Raw genomic sequence first — 18365 nt, 5'->3', positions numbered from 1 at the left:
TAATGATTCAGGGAGACCCCAGACTGGACGTGGCCATCATCTGTGCGTGTTGCAGTGATGTCAAAGCATGTTGTGTGTGCTGTCCCGTGTGCAGGGTGACATCATGGTGGGGTTTCAGCTGGGTTTGTAATGAAATAGTCACAGAAGGTTTTAACTGCCCTTCTGTCATGCCCTAGAGCTTCAGTAAAAATAGAACCCATGTAAAATGCAGACAATGTAAACATACATGTCAAGTTCATCTTTCAACAATATAAATGATATTACTAAACACAAAATTATCCATAAACGCAACGTTTGTTTAAAACTGTTTAAGTTAAGGCCTTAGCACAGCTGCGCGAGCTCGAGTGGGGCCTAAAAGTACCGAGTAGCCTAAAACATTTGTAATATATATCAACAACAAAAATAATAATAATAATAATAATAATAATAATAATAATAATAATAATATAATATATTTCAATAAATGGATTTAAATAATATATGTAATAATATATTTAAAATTGGTGCTCCAAATATCAACTAGTCTATTTCTTATGTGCAATTTGTTAGCAGTGTGAAACTTTTAAACAAAGAAACGATTAAATATTCACATTCGTTCGGTATTACTTTAGTGAATAGCTTACGGAGTCTCGCATCCTTTCAAACGTTTGAATCGCCTGCTCAGTGTTGCATAGTGAGAGAAACTCTCTCGGTCCAGCCTCCTCGCTCATTCGTGGATTGTCTTTGATACCGGATCCTCCCAGTAGTGACAGCAAAAGGTGGAAGAAATAGGAGACCAAACTTACTTTGCGCTGAAAACCATGCAATCGAAACAGAAGTCGGAAGCGATAACTGATAGCTTGCTGAAATCTCTACACCAACGGACTTGAGCTTCACACTGTCTGTGGGATTTTGTCTTTTGAAGGGTGTGTGTGGTTGTCTTTTGAAGGGTGTGTGTGGTGCGCTACTCTTATGGAGTTCTAGTATGTGCCGCGGGTTGGTTTCAGTATTGATAAGGATTCTTGATGTCGAACATGGCGAGGGGCAAGAAGGAAGCCTTTGCCCTTCTTTTGTTATTAGCGCTCGTTCTACTTGGGGCTGTGAACGCTCAGCTCCCGGCTAACGAAATTACGGGGTTTAGTCTTAGCCCTCCGTATTTCAACCTGGCTGAAGGAGCTCGGATTTCTGCTACAGCAACGTGCGGAGAAGATGATACTGGGATACCTAGATCGGATCTGTACTGCAAGCTTGTTGGGGGACCAACCACTGAGCTTCCGAGCCAGACTATACAGGTAACCCGAATTCACATAGGCTGCATACGCATACCTGCGTAGTTTTTCAAGTATTTTCAAGGTTGTACTTTGCCCTTTCCGTGTTTGTCGTCGGCATAGCCTTTCCTTCGGGATATTGCGGGTAGTTACCGCGCCTGTTGGCTAGCCTAGTGCCGTGCGTGCGTAAAGACCAATATGCCTGGAGCCGACCAAGCATAAATATTGTACATGGATATGGATAGGTACTCAAGAACAATAAGTGGACCTGTATTTTTCCTCGAGGTCTGTGTACAAGTAAAAGTACAAAGAAACCTGTGTGTTTAATTGATTGAACCTAGGAATTAAACGTACTCTGTAAAACTCAGGTAGCTATTTGATGTTTTGGCAAGGACAAGATAGCCTACTGTGACACGACATAAAACAGTTATTTGCAATCAAGTGACCCTTATTAAAACCCCATGTTTCTTGGTCTTATCATAAACCAGTACTTTTTACCCCCATACCCTGCCCAACCCTGCCACTCGTGCACTAAAATGACTCACTTGTTGCTATTGTGGGAAATTAAAAGTGCAGTGATCCCTAACTAAATCGTTCACATGCCAAAAATGTTCTGTATAGCTTAGTTACAAAATCGGATTGTCCACACCAGTTTTTGATGCCGCGGGGCGTTATTTTGCTATATCGCATTGGTGCACATTTTTGACACTATACTTGCACTTGCTGCTGCTTTCGATTATCTATATTGTTTTTATCTGCGTGTTCACTTCGTTTTTTATTATCCACGCACATAAGTTAGTTATATACTGAGTTTCGACCGAATCTAAATTAGTACACACAACAGCATTCTCACTAATACGTTTTCAAAACTGAAATGTTGTAAAACGTTTATGCATGACTTTATAGACTTGCAGTGTTTCTTCTTTATCGCCCTGAGCCACAGTGTTGGCAAAATTATTGCGATAAGGCCGTCACACGCTTTGAACACGCATGACATTCCATCGTGACAGTACGCTATCAGATAATATATCAATCATTAATTTTTTTCCTTGCTATTATAAATATTATTAGTCTTTATTAAATGTTAATTAAGTTATTGTAGGATGCTGGTTTTCCGCGGTAAATCAATGTCGCCTTAAACGTATGGAATATCTAGGCAGTGGAATTCGGAAATGATAGTCTGTTGATTAGCAGTCGCGGTACCTGTCACATGTGCTGACTTTCACTTTATGAGTTGTAGCCATATTGCTGTTCTTAACAACGGCTTCCTCTCTCTCAGGGCCAGTTCTGCGAATACTGTAACTCCAACGACCCAAACGCCGCGCGCCCAGCCAGCAACGCCATAGACGGGACTGAACGCTGGTGGCAAAGCCCGCCTCTTTCCCGGAGTTTGAGGTACAACGAGGTCAACGTCACGTTGGATCTTGGGCAGGTGAGTGTACCATCCAAAGCTGTTGTTCGCTCAGTTTGAGTGGCAGGCCGCTATTAAGGGAGTAAGAAATCTAAGCTATGATGTAGTGAGCAGAAAACGCTGAGGCCTTGTGGTTTCTCCAGAATTTAATCAGCGGCTAATGTAGACCACGTGATCAGCAATAAACAGAAGCCCACGGGGATATTAACAGTGCCTTTCCTTTAAGTTAAGAAAAATGGTTGAAGAATGTACCTGTGCAGGCTGAGTCCCTCTGAAGTCTACAGTTAATGTATTACTTGTCAACTCTGATTCAGACGAGAGCGTCAAGCTGCTAATGAGGCGAATGGAAGGTCAGTGTCTGTGAAGGTGGTCATGTGAGGGATATCTTTCAGCTGGCAGGGGGCCAGGAATTAAGAGTCATGCCCCAAGTGGAAAGTGGAAACAAGCAGTCATTACGGCCCTCCGTCCAGCTGAGGAATGTGCGTACAGTTCGTGGAGTTGCATCTCACGCTAAATTATCTTCTGGGAAAAGAAATCCAGACAGGAATTAAAGATCAGAGAAGGGCCTTAAACTTATGGATGCTGTTAAGGGAGGGAGGCAAGGGGCAAGGTGTGGGTTAGAGGGGTTCAACCTGCAATGAGATGCATTATCAATGCATCTGCACCCCATGAACAGAGACACCCCAGCGTTAACTTTCCAGAAGCGCAATCCGGTGCTATGTAGCATGTGATGCTTTGTGCACGCGTGATGCGTGAACCAGTGGAGGGTTTTCCATGCCTCGTTTTAGAAACCGCATCACAGAGGGACTCCGCCAAAAATAGCTACGCGTGCAGGGCTGTGGGAGAGGCCGAGTTTGTAGATGTGGTAATGCTCAGTTTATTCAGGCTTGGGAAAGTGGCATTAGGGCATTATGGTGTGCTATAATGGGCGGGGCTTAGGCGACTGCTGAGCCCCGCCTAATTCCATCCGCAGCCGTCTGAGCTTCCCAGATGCTCGCACCTGAGTTTCTGCGCTGGTGTCATGCTTTCGCTTTTAGCACGGCCAATCTCATCAGAATGCAGCACACATTCCTGTGGGGGATTAGTTTGAGAGACGCAGTATTGGCTCTTCATTATACTGCATGGTATTTTTGTTTTTCTTGCATAGTGTGACTTTTATAGAATATAAGCTTCTTTTATAAATGGTTAGCGAGAGATTTTGAAGTGAACGACTACCTCACAGCTTCCATATCTTGGGGAGGGGAGGGAAGAGCAGCTACGACTCCTGCCATTCCTCCATTTTGGTTTTGTTATAAATGGAAATAACTAAAATAGCCATGAATGTACACGCTGTAAAATAAAGGATTCAGGTTTACCCATGAAATGTGTTTAGATAGGGACTTGTGTACATTGTTGTGTCTGGTTATCATTGTATCTTATCATACTTCACTGCCTAGGTGACTTTTAACAGAGATGAGAAAGCAACAACAAATAAAGCAGTTTTTGATGTATGAGTGAATTTACATGGCACATAACCAGGGACCGCAAAATCTCCAGCTCACTCACATTTATAACATAATTACGAGATATCGTATACATTCTAACAAGCTGTGCTCTTCCAGTTAAAAATAAGATCTATCTTCTTCATGGAAGTACTCCTTGTAATATTGTTTACTTACGGTCAGCTCAGTTGTGGTGTGTAGATACTGAAGTCTGTAAAAGGCTTTTGTGTTACTAATGAACATGCTACTACAAAAAAACAATGACCTATGTTGTTGTTTTTTTCGGGGTAAAGACCATTTTACTTATAAATGTGTTTTGTGAGATTAACAGAGATGCTTTTGTGTTTGGAAAAATTATGGAAAGTTAGCTATGTCTATGTGTAGATATTTGATGTGAATGTGAATCAGTATGAATATCAATGCACATGCTGCTATGCTGTTGGATCAATCATTTGACAGTGATCCAGTGCAATATTATTTAATTCACTGTCATGCAGTGAATCGATCGTTGTCCTGATATTAACAAAAAAAGAAAATCCTGTAACTTATGTGGTAAATATAAATGTAATATCAGTCAGCCAGTTGGTAGTGTTCTCAGTTGTTGTGTCTCACAACAAAACTGCAGGTTTCTTTGTATTGGTCTTCTCTTGATTTATTTTGTTTAAATAATGGCTTTGATAGGCTTGTGCTTTCTTTACCTGGTGCCGACGTTCAACAGAGAAGGACGGTCTTTAACAATGCCAGAGACTGAACCAGAATGAATGGCCTTTATGAATTTGTGAAAGAATACAGGTGTTGGGTCCCAATAACCTCTGTTATCTGAACCTTTGATGTTGGATATATTTTATAACAGTGCGGTTTATGTTTATGCAATCTAGGACATCAAAAGCAGTGCCGCTTTTTATCATGTTGTTACGCCATTATGAAAGATAAAGCCCCTTGAAGCTCTGTGCTTGACTTCTAGTCCCTACTCTAATGTTGCAGACATCCTGGGATTAATGAGAACAAACGCAGTTCATCTCCAAACGCACGTCCACAGCACAATGTTCAGTGTAAGATCAACTCCTTTAGAGTACTTTTAACTGTAACAGAGTACATATTGTCTTTATTGTGCTCACATAAACACTGGAGAGTGGATGCAGTTCTAATAATTCTAAAAATTGTTGTACTACTCTGAGATGCCTTTGTAGAACAGTGAAGGATTACCTTATACATCAGTGACTTCACCTGTGTGTTTAAAAGCTAGTAAAAATGTAGTAGTACAAAAGTTCTCAAACAGAAACTCTCCAGTCCTCCAAAAGGAATGTGCTTCTTTTAGCTCAATGCAAAGGGAAAAGGAAACTCGTACTGCACACAGTAGGACTGCTTTATGACTTTACATTCACTGAATAAAGTAATACATTACATTTCATTTCATTTCATTTGCCTGACGCTTTTATAAAAAGTGACCTAAAATAAAACTATGTATAAAAATATATAATTAAACCATATGTGTTTTCCTTTTGTTCTTCAACAATCAAGCAAGTGAGCTTCAGTGTGCTGTTGTCTCTTGAGCTTTTAATAAGTGAGGATTTGGTTTCTTCAATCTACAGTGTACTTTATCCTAAACATAACATAATTAATTTAAGTAAGATCTATGCCAATCTACCAGTAAGTGTGAGGTGAAATTAATAAAACATGTAATATAAGTACTGATAAAAACAACACATTTTTATTATGTTGCTAAAAAAAATGATGTGTGCAATACCATAGTTAGATTTTAAACAGGCTTTGAACTGACCAGAATGAGTGAGTGCTTAAATTTGGACACACACACACACAGACACACCCGCACGTGTGGACACACAACCCCCCCCCCCCAGACTTCTATTTAAAAATAATTTGGAGGGTGATGTGGCGACACCCTTCCCTGGCGCTCAGGACACAGCGAGGGTCCCCTGCCCCCGGGTTGTCTGGACGGGTATTTTGGGACACCCTGTCAGCGGCATGCTGGGTGAGATCACTGCGCTCTCTCACACCCGTGTGTAGTAGTGCATTGCTGCCTCTCACACATCGTAGCTAGGCAGGAGCTTGATTGCTGTTGAAAAAGCTAAGTGACTTTCTGATAACGAGCTACAGCTGTGCCGCTGAAATGCCAAGCAGTACTTGTTGGGTATTTAAAAACATCAATTCGTAGTGCCCGGGCCACGGACTCTGAACTGGCTGCTGTTCTGGCCTGAACTACCGATGGCCCTCAGTGAGAATTAGTTGTGTAAGCCGTCCTCTACAGCAGGAGCTAGGGCTGAGAAGAAAGGACTGCGGAGATTCAAAAGTTTTCTTCTTTCAGCCGAAGAATTCCCTGCAACTTAATCCCCCTCTGGCCCTTTTACTGTTTCCCACTTAAGTTTGTTTTAATATTGAATCTGAGGTTTGGCCTCCTTTTGTCGGAGTCGTGATGTAGGCCTCGCTTTTTCAAATCTCTCTGCAGCGGCCAAAGTGAACAAAGGGGGGATTCTTTCAAGTCTTTTTAAAGGGATCTTGTTTTTTTTTCTGGGGGGGGTGGGAGGGAAGAGGCGTGCATCATGCCAGGCTGTGTAGGTAGGGGCTGGGACAGAGAGAGCCCTCAGTAAGCCTCAGAAATGCGGGGTTAGTGTTTGATGGATGCTGACAGGTCGGTTATGTTCTTGGCGGGTAGCACGTGTGGGCTAGAAACACTGCACGTGGGGCGGCGGCGGTGCATACATGCATAAATGGTTGGGGAGATTGGCTTGTTACTGTGGGTTTGATTCCCAGATGTGGAAATACTGCTGTAACTTTGAGTGAGGCGCTTGACTTGAATTGCCTCAGTAAAGCCCTCAGCTGTATAGGTTCACTGTGTGGAAAGAAAGCGTGCTGCTTACTTCACTTAGGATGAAAAACTGTGGAAGCACGCCTGTGTTTGGGCGTGTGACTGTGCTAATGTGCATGTCTGGTCAAGTGGGTTGGTGTCTCTGCATACGTGCAATTATTTGTGTATATGTTTGTATGTATGCTTATGTCTGTTTATACATTTGCTTGTATTTATACACATACATGTTCATGTGATATTGTGTGTGTGTGAGTGTGTGTGTGTGTGTGTGAGAGGGTTTGTCTGTTTGACTGGGCTAGCTCAGGAGTTACCTGAGACGAGAACACGTCTTCTAATGAGCTCTCAGAGCTCTGCTGTGACCTGCATCTCTCTTTCACTCCCTCATTCCTCTCTCCTCCTCCAATCAGGAAGAGAGACTGGGTGGAGTTGTCTGTTCTTTTTTATGCAGGTAATTTCATACTTGATAGCACAGTGCATTCTTTACCTTTCTCTCATTCGGCAGCAAGGTACAGCAGTACACCCTTTTGTAGGCCGCTGCAGTTTTGTCAGACCATTAAAAACTTCCTGTGCTGAGGTTAAACTTTAAATGGTTATTTTTTAAATCAATTTTTGTAAAGACAACTAAATCCTTCTTCTCTCAAATCCAGCATGGTACGTTTTGGCCACTAACCATCTGTGCATGCCCATGCTCATTTTTTCCTTTTGATGATCTGCTGATGCCAAATGATCACTTTAGTGCAGTGGATTTCAAACTCGATCCTGGGGACCTATGTGTATGCTGGTTTATGTTCCAGCTACAACTGCAATCCCATAGTTTCAACAAGCTGTTAATTTGTCTTAATTACACTTGTCCTGTTTTGAGGGACTATCTATAATACGTTCTTTAGCCACATTATGTCAGAAATAGCTGTGCATGCCAGGAAGAATGAAAGTATATTCACGTAAGGAGCATTTAGTTACCTTTACAAAAACTGATTTATGAGATAGCCATTTAAAGTTTAACCCCTGTATCACTGTAGATGACCACTGAGGACTGCTGTGGAACATCAGTATAATAGATTGTTGTTGTACTGTATATTACTGTAGGGGATCACTTTAGTAGAGTATTTATGGATTGCTATTGAGAATCACTAAAGTGGATCACTGTAGGGATTTATGTGAAGGACTACTGTAGTAGATTACTGTGAAGGAAGCTGATGTGGGTCACTGTTGTGGATCACTGCCAAGGATCTCTGCACAGAATCGCAATAGCAGATCCTTGTAGATTATCACAGCTGTGGATCTTTGTTGTGAATCACTTAAGTGGATCACGATAGAGGATGGCCATAGGAGATCACTGTAGAGGATCTTTTTAAAGGATCCCTGCAGCAGTGGGAGCTGCAGGAGGGACAGCAGGAGCGATGCCGCTGTGCGAGCATGCGGTGGAGGGCAGGGGGGCAGCGTGCTCCTGGCCTCCTTCTCCTCACAGGCCTGGGAGGTCTCACCCAGGCTCCAGACTCCAGCCGTTCGTCATCGCCGAGGTTCACTCAGGAAATGAAGGAGGCTTTGTGCTTCATTCCCTTCTGTGATGTCAGTTTCAGATCCTGGACTGACTTTCCATTTTTTTCTTTCTCCCAAGAGGAAATTTGTTTCACAGCTAACAATGTTTGAGATCTGAGGCAACATATCTAAATATATACATGGCACATGACTATCTATTTGTCAGTTTATATATATATATGAATATTTACATAGCAATACAATGTGTTATTTATACGGCACTACTGCTGTGATCTGAGGTCTTCAAATGTTTTTTTTTCTTCCCAAATTCTAAAATCATATGTTCCAAAGAGTTTTGTTTTAGGTACGTGATTTGTTGTTGTACATACGCTCGTATCCTCATGCTTATTCTTGCCATTGTCAAGAGTGTGATGTGTGTTGTAAACTGTTGCTATGGCGAAGCTGTCATTTACGGCCACAGGTGCGGAGTAACCATGGTGGCCTATGGATACGTACCTCGTCCTGCGCTAAAACAGATTAGCGGATCACGCTGGGCGACAGTTGCGGTGGCCGCCAGCTGGGTGAAAAACTCATGCGAAAAGGGGTCCTGGTGGATGTCAGGGGCGGAGGCGGAGAGTGAATTCCTTTCAGAGCTCCCACCTGTTCCCTCAGACAGACAGCGGGAGCCGGCATTGTTTAAAACGGGCTTTCGGTCGCTCTGGTTTTCATGTGTTGTGTGTTTGGTTGATGCCGTAGCAGAAATGTGCTGTGCATTCCCCTTTAGTTAGATAATCATCTGTACATCCTGGTTCTGGGGCCATGCACTGTAACCCAGCTCAGTTTATTTACTAGGTCTGACCGAACTTTTACTTGCACACATGTACACAGTAACACATTCAGTGTAAAGTGTACTCTTATCAGTGTGGATTTAACAGTGAGCCTTTTTTTGGTTTGTGGATTTTTACTAGTACAAATACAGTCTTATCTCATCTTGATTTCTCAAGAAATGTCTACCCCAGGTATATTTTAAAATAAAAGTCTGTTGGCTTAAGGTTGGATGGAAATTAGGTGCACAGTGCTAATCCTCACGATTATTAGGAAGTGTTAGCCTAGGTGATATGTGGCTGAGAGTATGTTTTTGTTTTGTATGTGTCTATTGACCAAACTCAATAATTGGCTCACCAGTGTGTTGTTTGTTTTTGTGTGAAGCATTTATAAAACATGCATCTGGAAAGATTATTTAACTGAATAATTTTTGCACTGGAGCCAGAGCTTGACATTTGTCATGGACACAAATTACACCGTTACTTTTGGTGTGTGTCATTGCTGCATAAAATAACAGTTCCGCACTTCTTCATTGAAATGCTGCTCTGACCCTGGTGTTGCGTAATCGTAAAGCCTCATTGATCTGGAAAGCTGGGGGCTTCCCTGTAAGGAAATGTCCCTTCTGAAATGAGTCCATTCAAAACAGCAGAAGTGTAGGTAGTGTACACCCACTTTAGTGGCTGTATTAGAATAATTCTGTGTGCCATTGTTCTCTGAAAGCCAGTGGGGGGGGATTTGATGTGACGGAGCTGCCTGGTCAGGAGATTATGGCCGAGGTCATTATGGTCGCTGGTGGACGGCTTAGCGGAGAGCGAGCCGCGTCTTACGGGGGGGTAAACAACCACCGGGGCCCGGCTGCAGGAGGCGCCAGGGTGTGTGAAGTCTGCGGAGGAATTCCGAACCGAGGTTACGCAGCCGTTCACGGTCGAAGGTGCGCATTAATCACCTGCGCTGTCAGCGGGCTCTGTGTTTGTGAGCAGTGGGAGGCGGATGTCTTCGTTTTCACAGGGCTCGGCTGGTGCTCTCACAGAGTGACACACTGTGAGTGACTGAGGAGTCAACGCAAGTGACAAAAAACAGACATGTGGACAAAGGGGGTTGGTGTTCATGGCTGTGATTGGTGGCCAACTGTGATATTTCATATTGCTTATTTCCAGGAAGGCTGGAACTGTTGTGCTGATAGAGATAACATGTCATTAACTGAGTTGTGCATTACTGTGCCTGATGTTTCCTGTCATGGAACAAATTCTGGATACATTCCACTGCTCCATTCTTCTATAAACCTTCACTTCTGAGAACACTAAAACAGTACCAGTCTGTCTCTGTTCAGCAGACAAGAGCACCAAGTCTTTCTCACTGGGAGCTGATGGGAGATGAAGTCCTTGGCTCGCTCCATATGTCCCACCTCCTCAGGCTTTGGACTTCATCTCCCATCAACTCTTCTGTGAATTATTTCATGCTTTGCCTGCTGAACAGAGACAGACTTGTACAAGTTCGGTTATGCTTCCAGAAGAATGGAGAGGTGGAATGTCTCCAACATTTGTTCCATGACATTAGACAATAGGCATGATATCATGTGTAATGATATAGCAGATTACATGGTACGTTAACAGTGATTAATGTACCATTGAATTTGGCAGAATATTTCAGCAATGATTAATTGCTGAAATACAGATGAAATTCTGAAATCCATTATGTTCCACTGCCACTGGCCCTCCTACGAAAATTGTATGAATGTTATTTTGTAATATATCTAAAATGAACTGTGGCTGTGGTTACTTGCCTTTTGTCATCAGCTCTACAGTGTTTCTCCAGCTAGGATTTTAATTTCTTGAAGTATTAACCAAATTTGGGAGCCTGGAGGAAGTTTAAGTTTAATATTTCCTAAACAAGCATTCAATAATCCTGGAGAAAACCCTTTCACAGGTAAGACAAGAGCAGAGGCATGTTGAGCAAGTTGAAACGACTCGCATTGCGGGAGCACTGCTGCTGTTTTCACTGTGGAAGAGGTAGCCGTTCCTGTTGAAACTATTTCTCAGGGCGTGGCCCATCATCCCCAATTACCGTTTCACAGCTACTCTCTGACTCTTGACTTTGTCTGAATATCTATCCAGAGGGGATTACTGTATCTCCAGGTATATACTTTTCATGATCTCTTTCAGACAGAGGAATAAAAGTGGAGGCATCTTTGAATATACCTGCTTGTGAACTATTTAAATAGAAAATGGGTATGTGCGTTGAGTGGTGTGATCTGCTGATGCATTTGAGACATTTAAGGCAGGTGATGAGTTAAAGTTATTCAGGTGCAAAGCATCATGGGACCTGAAACACTTAAAGCAGCTGCTTAAGCCTGTCTTGTCTCCTGTTCAGTGTAGTGTAAGCAGAGAACTGTTTCTTCTGTTAGATGAATGTGTTACAATAGGACTGCCCAAGCTTGCCCAAAGAGCACAGACTTTCATTCCAGCTAGGCTCTTAATCGTGTGATTGGACTTTGACTTGACTGAACCGATTTGGAAAGGTTCCCTCTAGATCTGAGTGTGCTTGTGCTTTACTGCGGCTGTGCCGCTGTGGATCAACTGGCCACAATTGGAGCCCAGCAGTTTTCCCTGTAAATAATGCTTTTGCAACCAAGGGGTTGCATGTTCACATCCAAGATGATTCACTTCTGCTGTACCCTTATAGTTGTACTTGTGTAAAATGTCCATCTTTATGAATGGACACTGGCTAGGATTCAGTCAATATTTGAACTTAGATATACCTGAACTTAGACTAACAAATCAAAGTGAGATTTCTACATATTTTGTTTCTTATGAATCGATGGCTGGGATTCAAGCATTGGCCTGTATTCAATCAACAACTATCCTTAACTTTGGCAACTGTAAACGCCATCACTGTAAATAAAACACTGTCCCTTTCAAGTCTTAGTTTGGCTCATTTAACGTGAGGAGATACGTGCCGCTAACAGCGAGGGCTGTTTTGCTGGGTCGCCCCAGGCCGGTTGCTGGGTTTGTTAGCATTTTCTGGCAGAGGCGGCAGGAAAAGCGCTCCTGCGCGGCACCATGACCGGAACGCACGCCCACCATCAGGGGGCCAGCGCTCCATCCCCGCCCTGACATCACCAGCGGGCTGAAACGACCACACCCCCGCCCGTCATCCAAAGAGCTGCCGGCTAAGGCCCTGCTCTGACCCCTTGCCGGACGGCACTTGGGAAGAGAGCTCACTTAGTGTGCCATTACAAATCCGCGTCCCGAGTGTGAAATCTGTATCAGATCGGCAGCACGCTTATCTAGAACTCTCTCTTTTTAACTTGGGGCTTTATCGCTGATTTGCTTCTTGTTATTCTTTACCCACGCCCTTATGTTTGCATCAATCACAGAATGTGGTACACAGCATGTACATATCCATGGGAGCCTTTTAAGTCACCCTACATTCTCCAGATAAATCATAAGTCATGTCACGGTCAGTTTGTTTGTAGACAGGATCATTCATTTGTCTCAGAATGATGTGATTAAGGAAAGCAAAAGTCTCCTCTCGCTAGTTCTGGTGAAATTGGACTCTGTGGACCAGTATGTTTGGGTTTAGGCCTCAGTTTTGGCCTTTTCGATGGAGGGACGGGGTGATTAAGTTGCTGATGGCCCTTGCTGCATCACAGGCAGCTTGTTCTCTTTTGCTGTTGTCCTTTCCCACACACAGCTAGCCAAGTCCTAGCTAATACAGGAAGCCCCTCCCGCCTCCTCCTCTTCCTCGTCAGCTACGGCCCTCCCGCTACTGAGGCTATTGATAGCACACGGAGAGTCTCTTTGCCAAGGAGAGTCTTGGGCAAAGACCTTGGGTCTGTTTTTAGGGATGTTAGCGGATGTTCTGTTTACGCAGAGAGACTTATTTTTCTTTCTGTGTGTCCGAGGGCCTGATGGTGGATTAGCTTCTGGGCACTCCCACATAGCAGGGAGATGTGGAGGCGGCGTTCATGGAAATTGTTTGTGAAGTCTTCTTGTGCTAAAGCAGGATTTTCTTTCCCTGGCATTAACCCATACATCAGTTAAAATCGGTTAGGAAAAGGACTGTGGGTAATTCTGCAGATCCCTCTCACAGGACTGTGACCCCTGGGGCCAGATACCTTAGCCAGCTCCATCTTAAGTGGGGGAAAAGGTGGTAATAATTCTAGGGGCCCAAAGCTGGGGGCCACGAGAATTTGAGCTCTTTTCATGGGGCCCAAAATCACTGACAGTGCCCCTGGCCAAGGCCCTATGGATTTCCTTCTGCACTCAAGAACAAGCTACCACCAAACTGCTTGAACACGTTGATAGTAACACACAAGCTCATTAATAGTAATGCTTCCCAAACTGTGGGCCAGGACAAACTGGCCAGTTGTGGCAGCTGAGGTCAGTCATGAGATGAAACATGAAAAAAAAATACTTACTGTACATAACATGCTTTCCATACACATTAACATCAATTAAAATAATCCCTACACCAATTACTGAACTAGATGTACTGAGCATGCTGCTGTTTTGATATGTGTATTTCTTATGAAATACTGAATGTAAATACTGGATATCAGTGTAATCAGAGGAGGCTCTGAGTGAAAGTACATTTGCACATTAGCCAGGTGAGGGTTAGTTTTGGAAACTCTGCTCTAGGCCCTTAAAGGTGAGTCAAAGTCAAAGTCAAAATTTTTCACTGGTACACTCTCAGAAATAAAGGTACCATTCAGTACCTACAAAGGTACAATCGCTTGTCACTAATCCCTTTAGAGGTACAGTTTTGTACTTGTACAGAATCTGTGCCCTTGTGTACCTTTACTTCTGAGAGTGTATCCAGAGAGTACCGCTTCATTCTCGTGCTAGTGCAGTGAAGTTCTGCATCTCGTGGAGATAAATAACCTTAAACGCTTGCAGGCATGTCAGAAATTCCCAAAGATCCGTGACTTGTAAAAACCCGCCCTTATAGTCTTCTGTGCTAAGAAAACGGGAGCGCTTTGACCAAACCCAGATTTTGCCAGTGTGATCTATGCTGCTGAACACAAGATATAAACAAATGGCCAGAGTGCAATATAAATAAACAAGATGTGTATTTAGCTCAGTGCAGTCAGCTTGAAATCGTTAAACATTACATCATTGGTACTGGAAGTAGGCAGAGGTCTTAACGTATGCCATTTTCAGTGATGCTGAACCAATGCCAACTGGCAGTTAACATAAAATAGTAACGTGAGTATATTGGTGCATAAAAGTGCATTTGTGCGTATATTTTTTTGCACCATCTTCAGCGATATTAATCTCCGAAAAACAATCAAACAGCATTAACTGGAGCCGCAGTTTGAGCTGAAGCTTTCTGTCCGTGTAATCAAAACGTGGAACGCTGCTCTTGTCCCTTGATTACATTTAGTCGTACTTTACACAACTGCACAGCTGACCTCGGAGATAACATCCTCACCTTGTCAGGAGATCGAACTGCACCGGGACTGAACTGCCATTTCAGCGCAGTCGCATCTCACTGTAAGAAAGGATATGGGTCTCATGGAATACGTGGAGATGCTGGCTTCGTTTCTTTCTGTGCTACATTCAGTCCCAGTGTGCACCGTTCATTTTGAACAGAGGAACTCCCTTTGGTTCGGAGCAGCGAGCGTTTTTTTTTTTTTCCATTTAGCCTGGCTCCTGTTTTCTTAGTAAGGAAGAGAAGCATTGTTAAAACTGATGGCCAAGATCAGGGCCCTGCATTGTGGCATCTGATTACGGCCCTGTACTACAGGAAACTGCCATCCTGGGGTTGAATGGGGCAGAGGAAGGAGAGAGAGAAAAAAAAAAAGCAGAACCCATTAGAAACGCATTTGTTTGTGTCAGTGATTTCTTTTCAGGGGCTCACAAAAGCCTGCTGAAGGGACACACGGTGGGCCGGGGGTGCCTTGAATGACTGCGCCTGTGTCTCCGGGAAGGTGCGGCGTTGGCTCCACCCACGCCCTTCTCAGTGGAGAGCCCTGTCAGTGAGGCCTCCCAGCAGAGCTTACAGGGCCCTGCGAGTTGAGCTTGACACTCCGCTGTTTATGTGACATAGTCCATCGCGTCAGCGCTGCTTTCTCTCGATTGACCTTTCAAACCGAAAATATGAAATAAGAATGAATGGCACAGCCCCCACACTCTTGCCTGGTGAACGTTATGAATACTAAGTTTTGTTTGTTTGGCTTATTGGTAAAGGTCTTCACCCGAGCCTTTACCAAACCTTGTCAGTCACTTTATTTTATAGGCCGCTGTATACTGCAAAAAATGTAAATGCATGTCCCTGATACTTTAGGCTGAAAAGACTGCTCTTCTCTGTCTCTTGTAGCTTTTTCATGTGGCCTACGTCCTCATTAAGTTTGCCAACTCCCCCCGCCCTGACCTCTGGGTTCTGGAGCGATCAGTTGACAATGGCAGGACCTATGTCCCCTGGCAGTACTTTGCACGTAAGTACAAATATCTTTGTTCTCCTTTCTCCTTCCTAATCATTGTGGTTTTAATTTTGATGTTTACGGAAGCCTTGGCAATAAAATTAAGTAGAGTTAAGTGGCTCTCATGTACACTTTTAATGAGCTTGAGGCATTTAACAACCTGCCTGTGCATTATTGTTTAAGAAGTTTCTGTTTTATTGAGGTTCTTGACATTTAGGTGTTTTATGAAGTGCCGGTACTCAGAAGCAAGAACACAGGCATGGCATGTATGGATTGTAATTGTGTGCACTGTGTTACTCTTGTAATTATATATATATTTTAATCATATTATTATGCAGTGGATCATTTTAATAGTCCGGATTACATGATATATTTCTAAATTACTGTGATATTGGACTATAATAATGCATTATTATTCATATTTTCTATCCTAACTGTACGGCATAGTGCTCAGTCAAAAGCCCTGATGAATGAAGGAGCTGAGAAGACATATATCATGATAAAAAGACCAGATTGTTTTTATTAGCATTTTGATCTGTAGTTAGGTGGAATTAGCAAGAAGACAGTAGGCTATATGATGCTGTAAAATATGAACTGGTTCATCTGGCTGTTCTCTTTAAAGATGAACTTTTGGCATGGATGTAAGGCTAGGGTCTGGTGTGCAGCCCCGGTGTATTTTTTTCTGGAATGCATAGCAGTGATGTGCTGCCGCAAGGCTTTGCTTTGAAGTCCACTACTTTAAAGCCTAAACTACCAAACATCATTGTCACATGCCAGGGTGACACCCCGAGGAGAGAGATGCGGCAGTTCCGGGTGTCCATCAATGGTTGCTGCATGGAGAGCGAGAGTGCATCAACTCCAACACAAAAACGAATAAATAAAAACCTTCACCCTTCCCCCTCGCGGGTTTTGGGCAAAAAATATAAACTAAAACAACAAAGACAAAAGAAAGCAAAACTGAGTGGCAGCTTTTCAGCTCTGTGCTCCTAGCTGGTCAGCTTTTCAGTTGACCAAAGAACATTCAATAAAGACTCGCTCTTTGTGTGCTCCCAGTCTCGGCCCTGAACTGTGGAGAGGAACACACCTTTAATACTCCTGGGCTGATTAATTAACGCAGCCCAGGTGTGTGTACTCAGTCCACCAGTTGGTGTTGCCGAGACCAATTTGCCTTCTCACCTGACCGAACGCTGCGATCATAAAGTCAAGGGTTGCTTTGATGAAAAGCCATAGTTTTTTGATAAAGTGCCTAAAATTGTGATTTGACATTGGACAGTTTTTTGTTGAATTCCCTTCTGCATTTTTGTTGAATGCTTTGCTGCATTAGGAGCTGGAAGATAAATTGCCAAGCGTTCTCTCAGGTGTATGTGTGTCAGAGGTGTTGTGTATGAATAATATTGGCGCGATCTCTCTCTATCTCTCTCTCTCATTCTCTCTCTCTCTCTCTATCTCTGTGCGTGCACATTTTTACATGAGTGGGCGCACGTGTTTGCATGCGTATTGGAATTTGCAAGCTTGCAGAAAGTATGTCTGTGTGTACTTGAGTTTGAATGATGCCCAGCATGCTGTTTCACAGTTTCATGATGCCCAGCTTGCTGTTTCACAGTTTCATGATGAGTGACAGCAGTTCAGAGTCACTTCAGGTGAGGGGAGGTGGGTTGGCGGGCCACCTGAACCCCAGTGGTGGTGCAGTTAGCAGACTCAGCTGCGACTGGGCACATTCTGTTCTGCCTGCTTGGTGTATTTCTTAATTTCTGTACATCCTTCCTCTCTTCCATTGGTGGCTTCCAGAGTTTTTTATGTGCGCTTTTCTTCTTGTTCCGAGATGTGCCAAACAATCAGATGAATTCCTCTGTTCTTTATTGTTTGTCCAATTGCAGTGCCTGCCTAACTTGGGATTTTCACCTAAAAAAACGTGTAACCAGTGTCTCATATATCTGCAGGTGCTAGCATGCTTGGGAGGCCTGCCAAATGTGTGTGTGTGTGTGTGCGTGTGTATGTTGGCGGGGTGGAGGCTTGGGTGTGTTCAATCAGTCACCTTTATGAGTGTTTTAAATGACTGCTTAATCAGTTCTGTCAGATGATGTTCAAACAGAAATGGGGGGCAGCCTAGGGGAGCAAGGTTCTTCTTGAAAGAACATCGCTTATCATGCTAAAAGCAGAGCAAATAACATCTGAATGATTCACTAATGGAAAGGTCAGGGAGTGCACCACCTGTGTGCATGGGAAGAGTACTCACTGCTTCAGTGGAACCAGTCTGCATTCGACTGTTTGGCCAATACTGTAAGCAAAATCGCCCCAGTGCCCACCAATTTCAATATTCTAGGCCAGGGAACAAGCGATAGAATAGATTGCATGCATTTGTGGTAGCTAGCTAGTATGTTTAGTCCCAGAATTATTTTTGGAAATTAATTGCAGAAGGAGGACCGTTCAAGATGATGGTCATGCAGATTGGCTGCACACTCAGAAGTCCTGTGAAAGCTGAAGAAAACAATGCTGTAAATTAAAGACAGAACTAAGATTTTTTAAAAAATTTAAATGGTCTTGAATTAATTTGATTGAAATGACATTATGCACAGGAAGAGCTTGAAGCTCTGCTGGCTTGGGTGCCACAGTAGTGCAGTGGATAGCACTGTCATGCCTTGGGTTTGAATCCCAGCAAAGGCCTTCCTGT

General features: G+C 43.3%; 1 protein-coding gene across 12 annotated transcripts in view; it reads left to right on the top strand.

Annotated features, from left to right (window-relative positions):
• The first annotated feature begins 677 nt into the window (after positions 1 to 677).
• Positions 678 to 18365, top strand: part of LOC118233913 (laminin subunit alpha-3-like) — an 83625-nt gene continuing 65937 nt past the window's right edge. For 9 of the 12 annotated variants that reach the window (XM_035430018.1, XM_035430025.1, XM_035430022.1 and 6 more), the window contains exons 1-3: positions 679 to 1271; positions 2527 to 2679; positions 15592 to 15709. In XM_035430018.1, coding sequence (XP_035285909.1) covers positions 1005 to 1271; positions 2527 to 2679; positions 15592 to 15709 — 538 coding nt within the window. In that variant the 5' untranslated portion in view covers positions 679 to 1004. Of the gene's footprint in view, positions 1272 to 2526; positions 2680 to 15591; positions 15710 to 18365 lie in introns of all 12 variants that reach the window. The other 3 variants (XM_035430019.1, XM_035430015.1, XM_035430026.1) reach the window with 1 other exon arrangement.

Source organism: Anguilla anguilla, chromosome 8 (genome assembly GCF_013347855.1).
Source record: "Anguilla anguilla isolate fAngAng1 chromosome 8, fAngAng1.pri, whole genome shotgun sequence".
Classification (NCBI taxonomy): Eukaryota; Metazoa; Chordata; class Actinopteri; order Anguilliformes; family Anguillidae; genus Anguilla; species Anguilla anguilla.
This window is presented reverse-complemented; position numbering and strand designations above follow the sequence as displayed.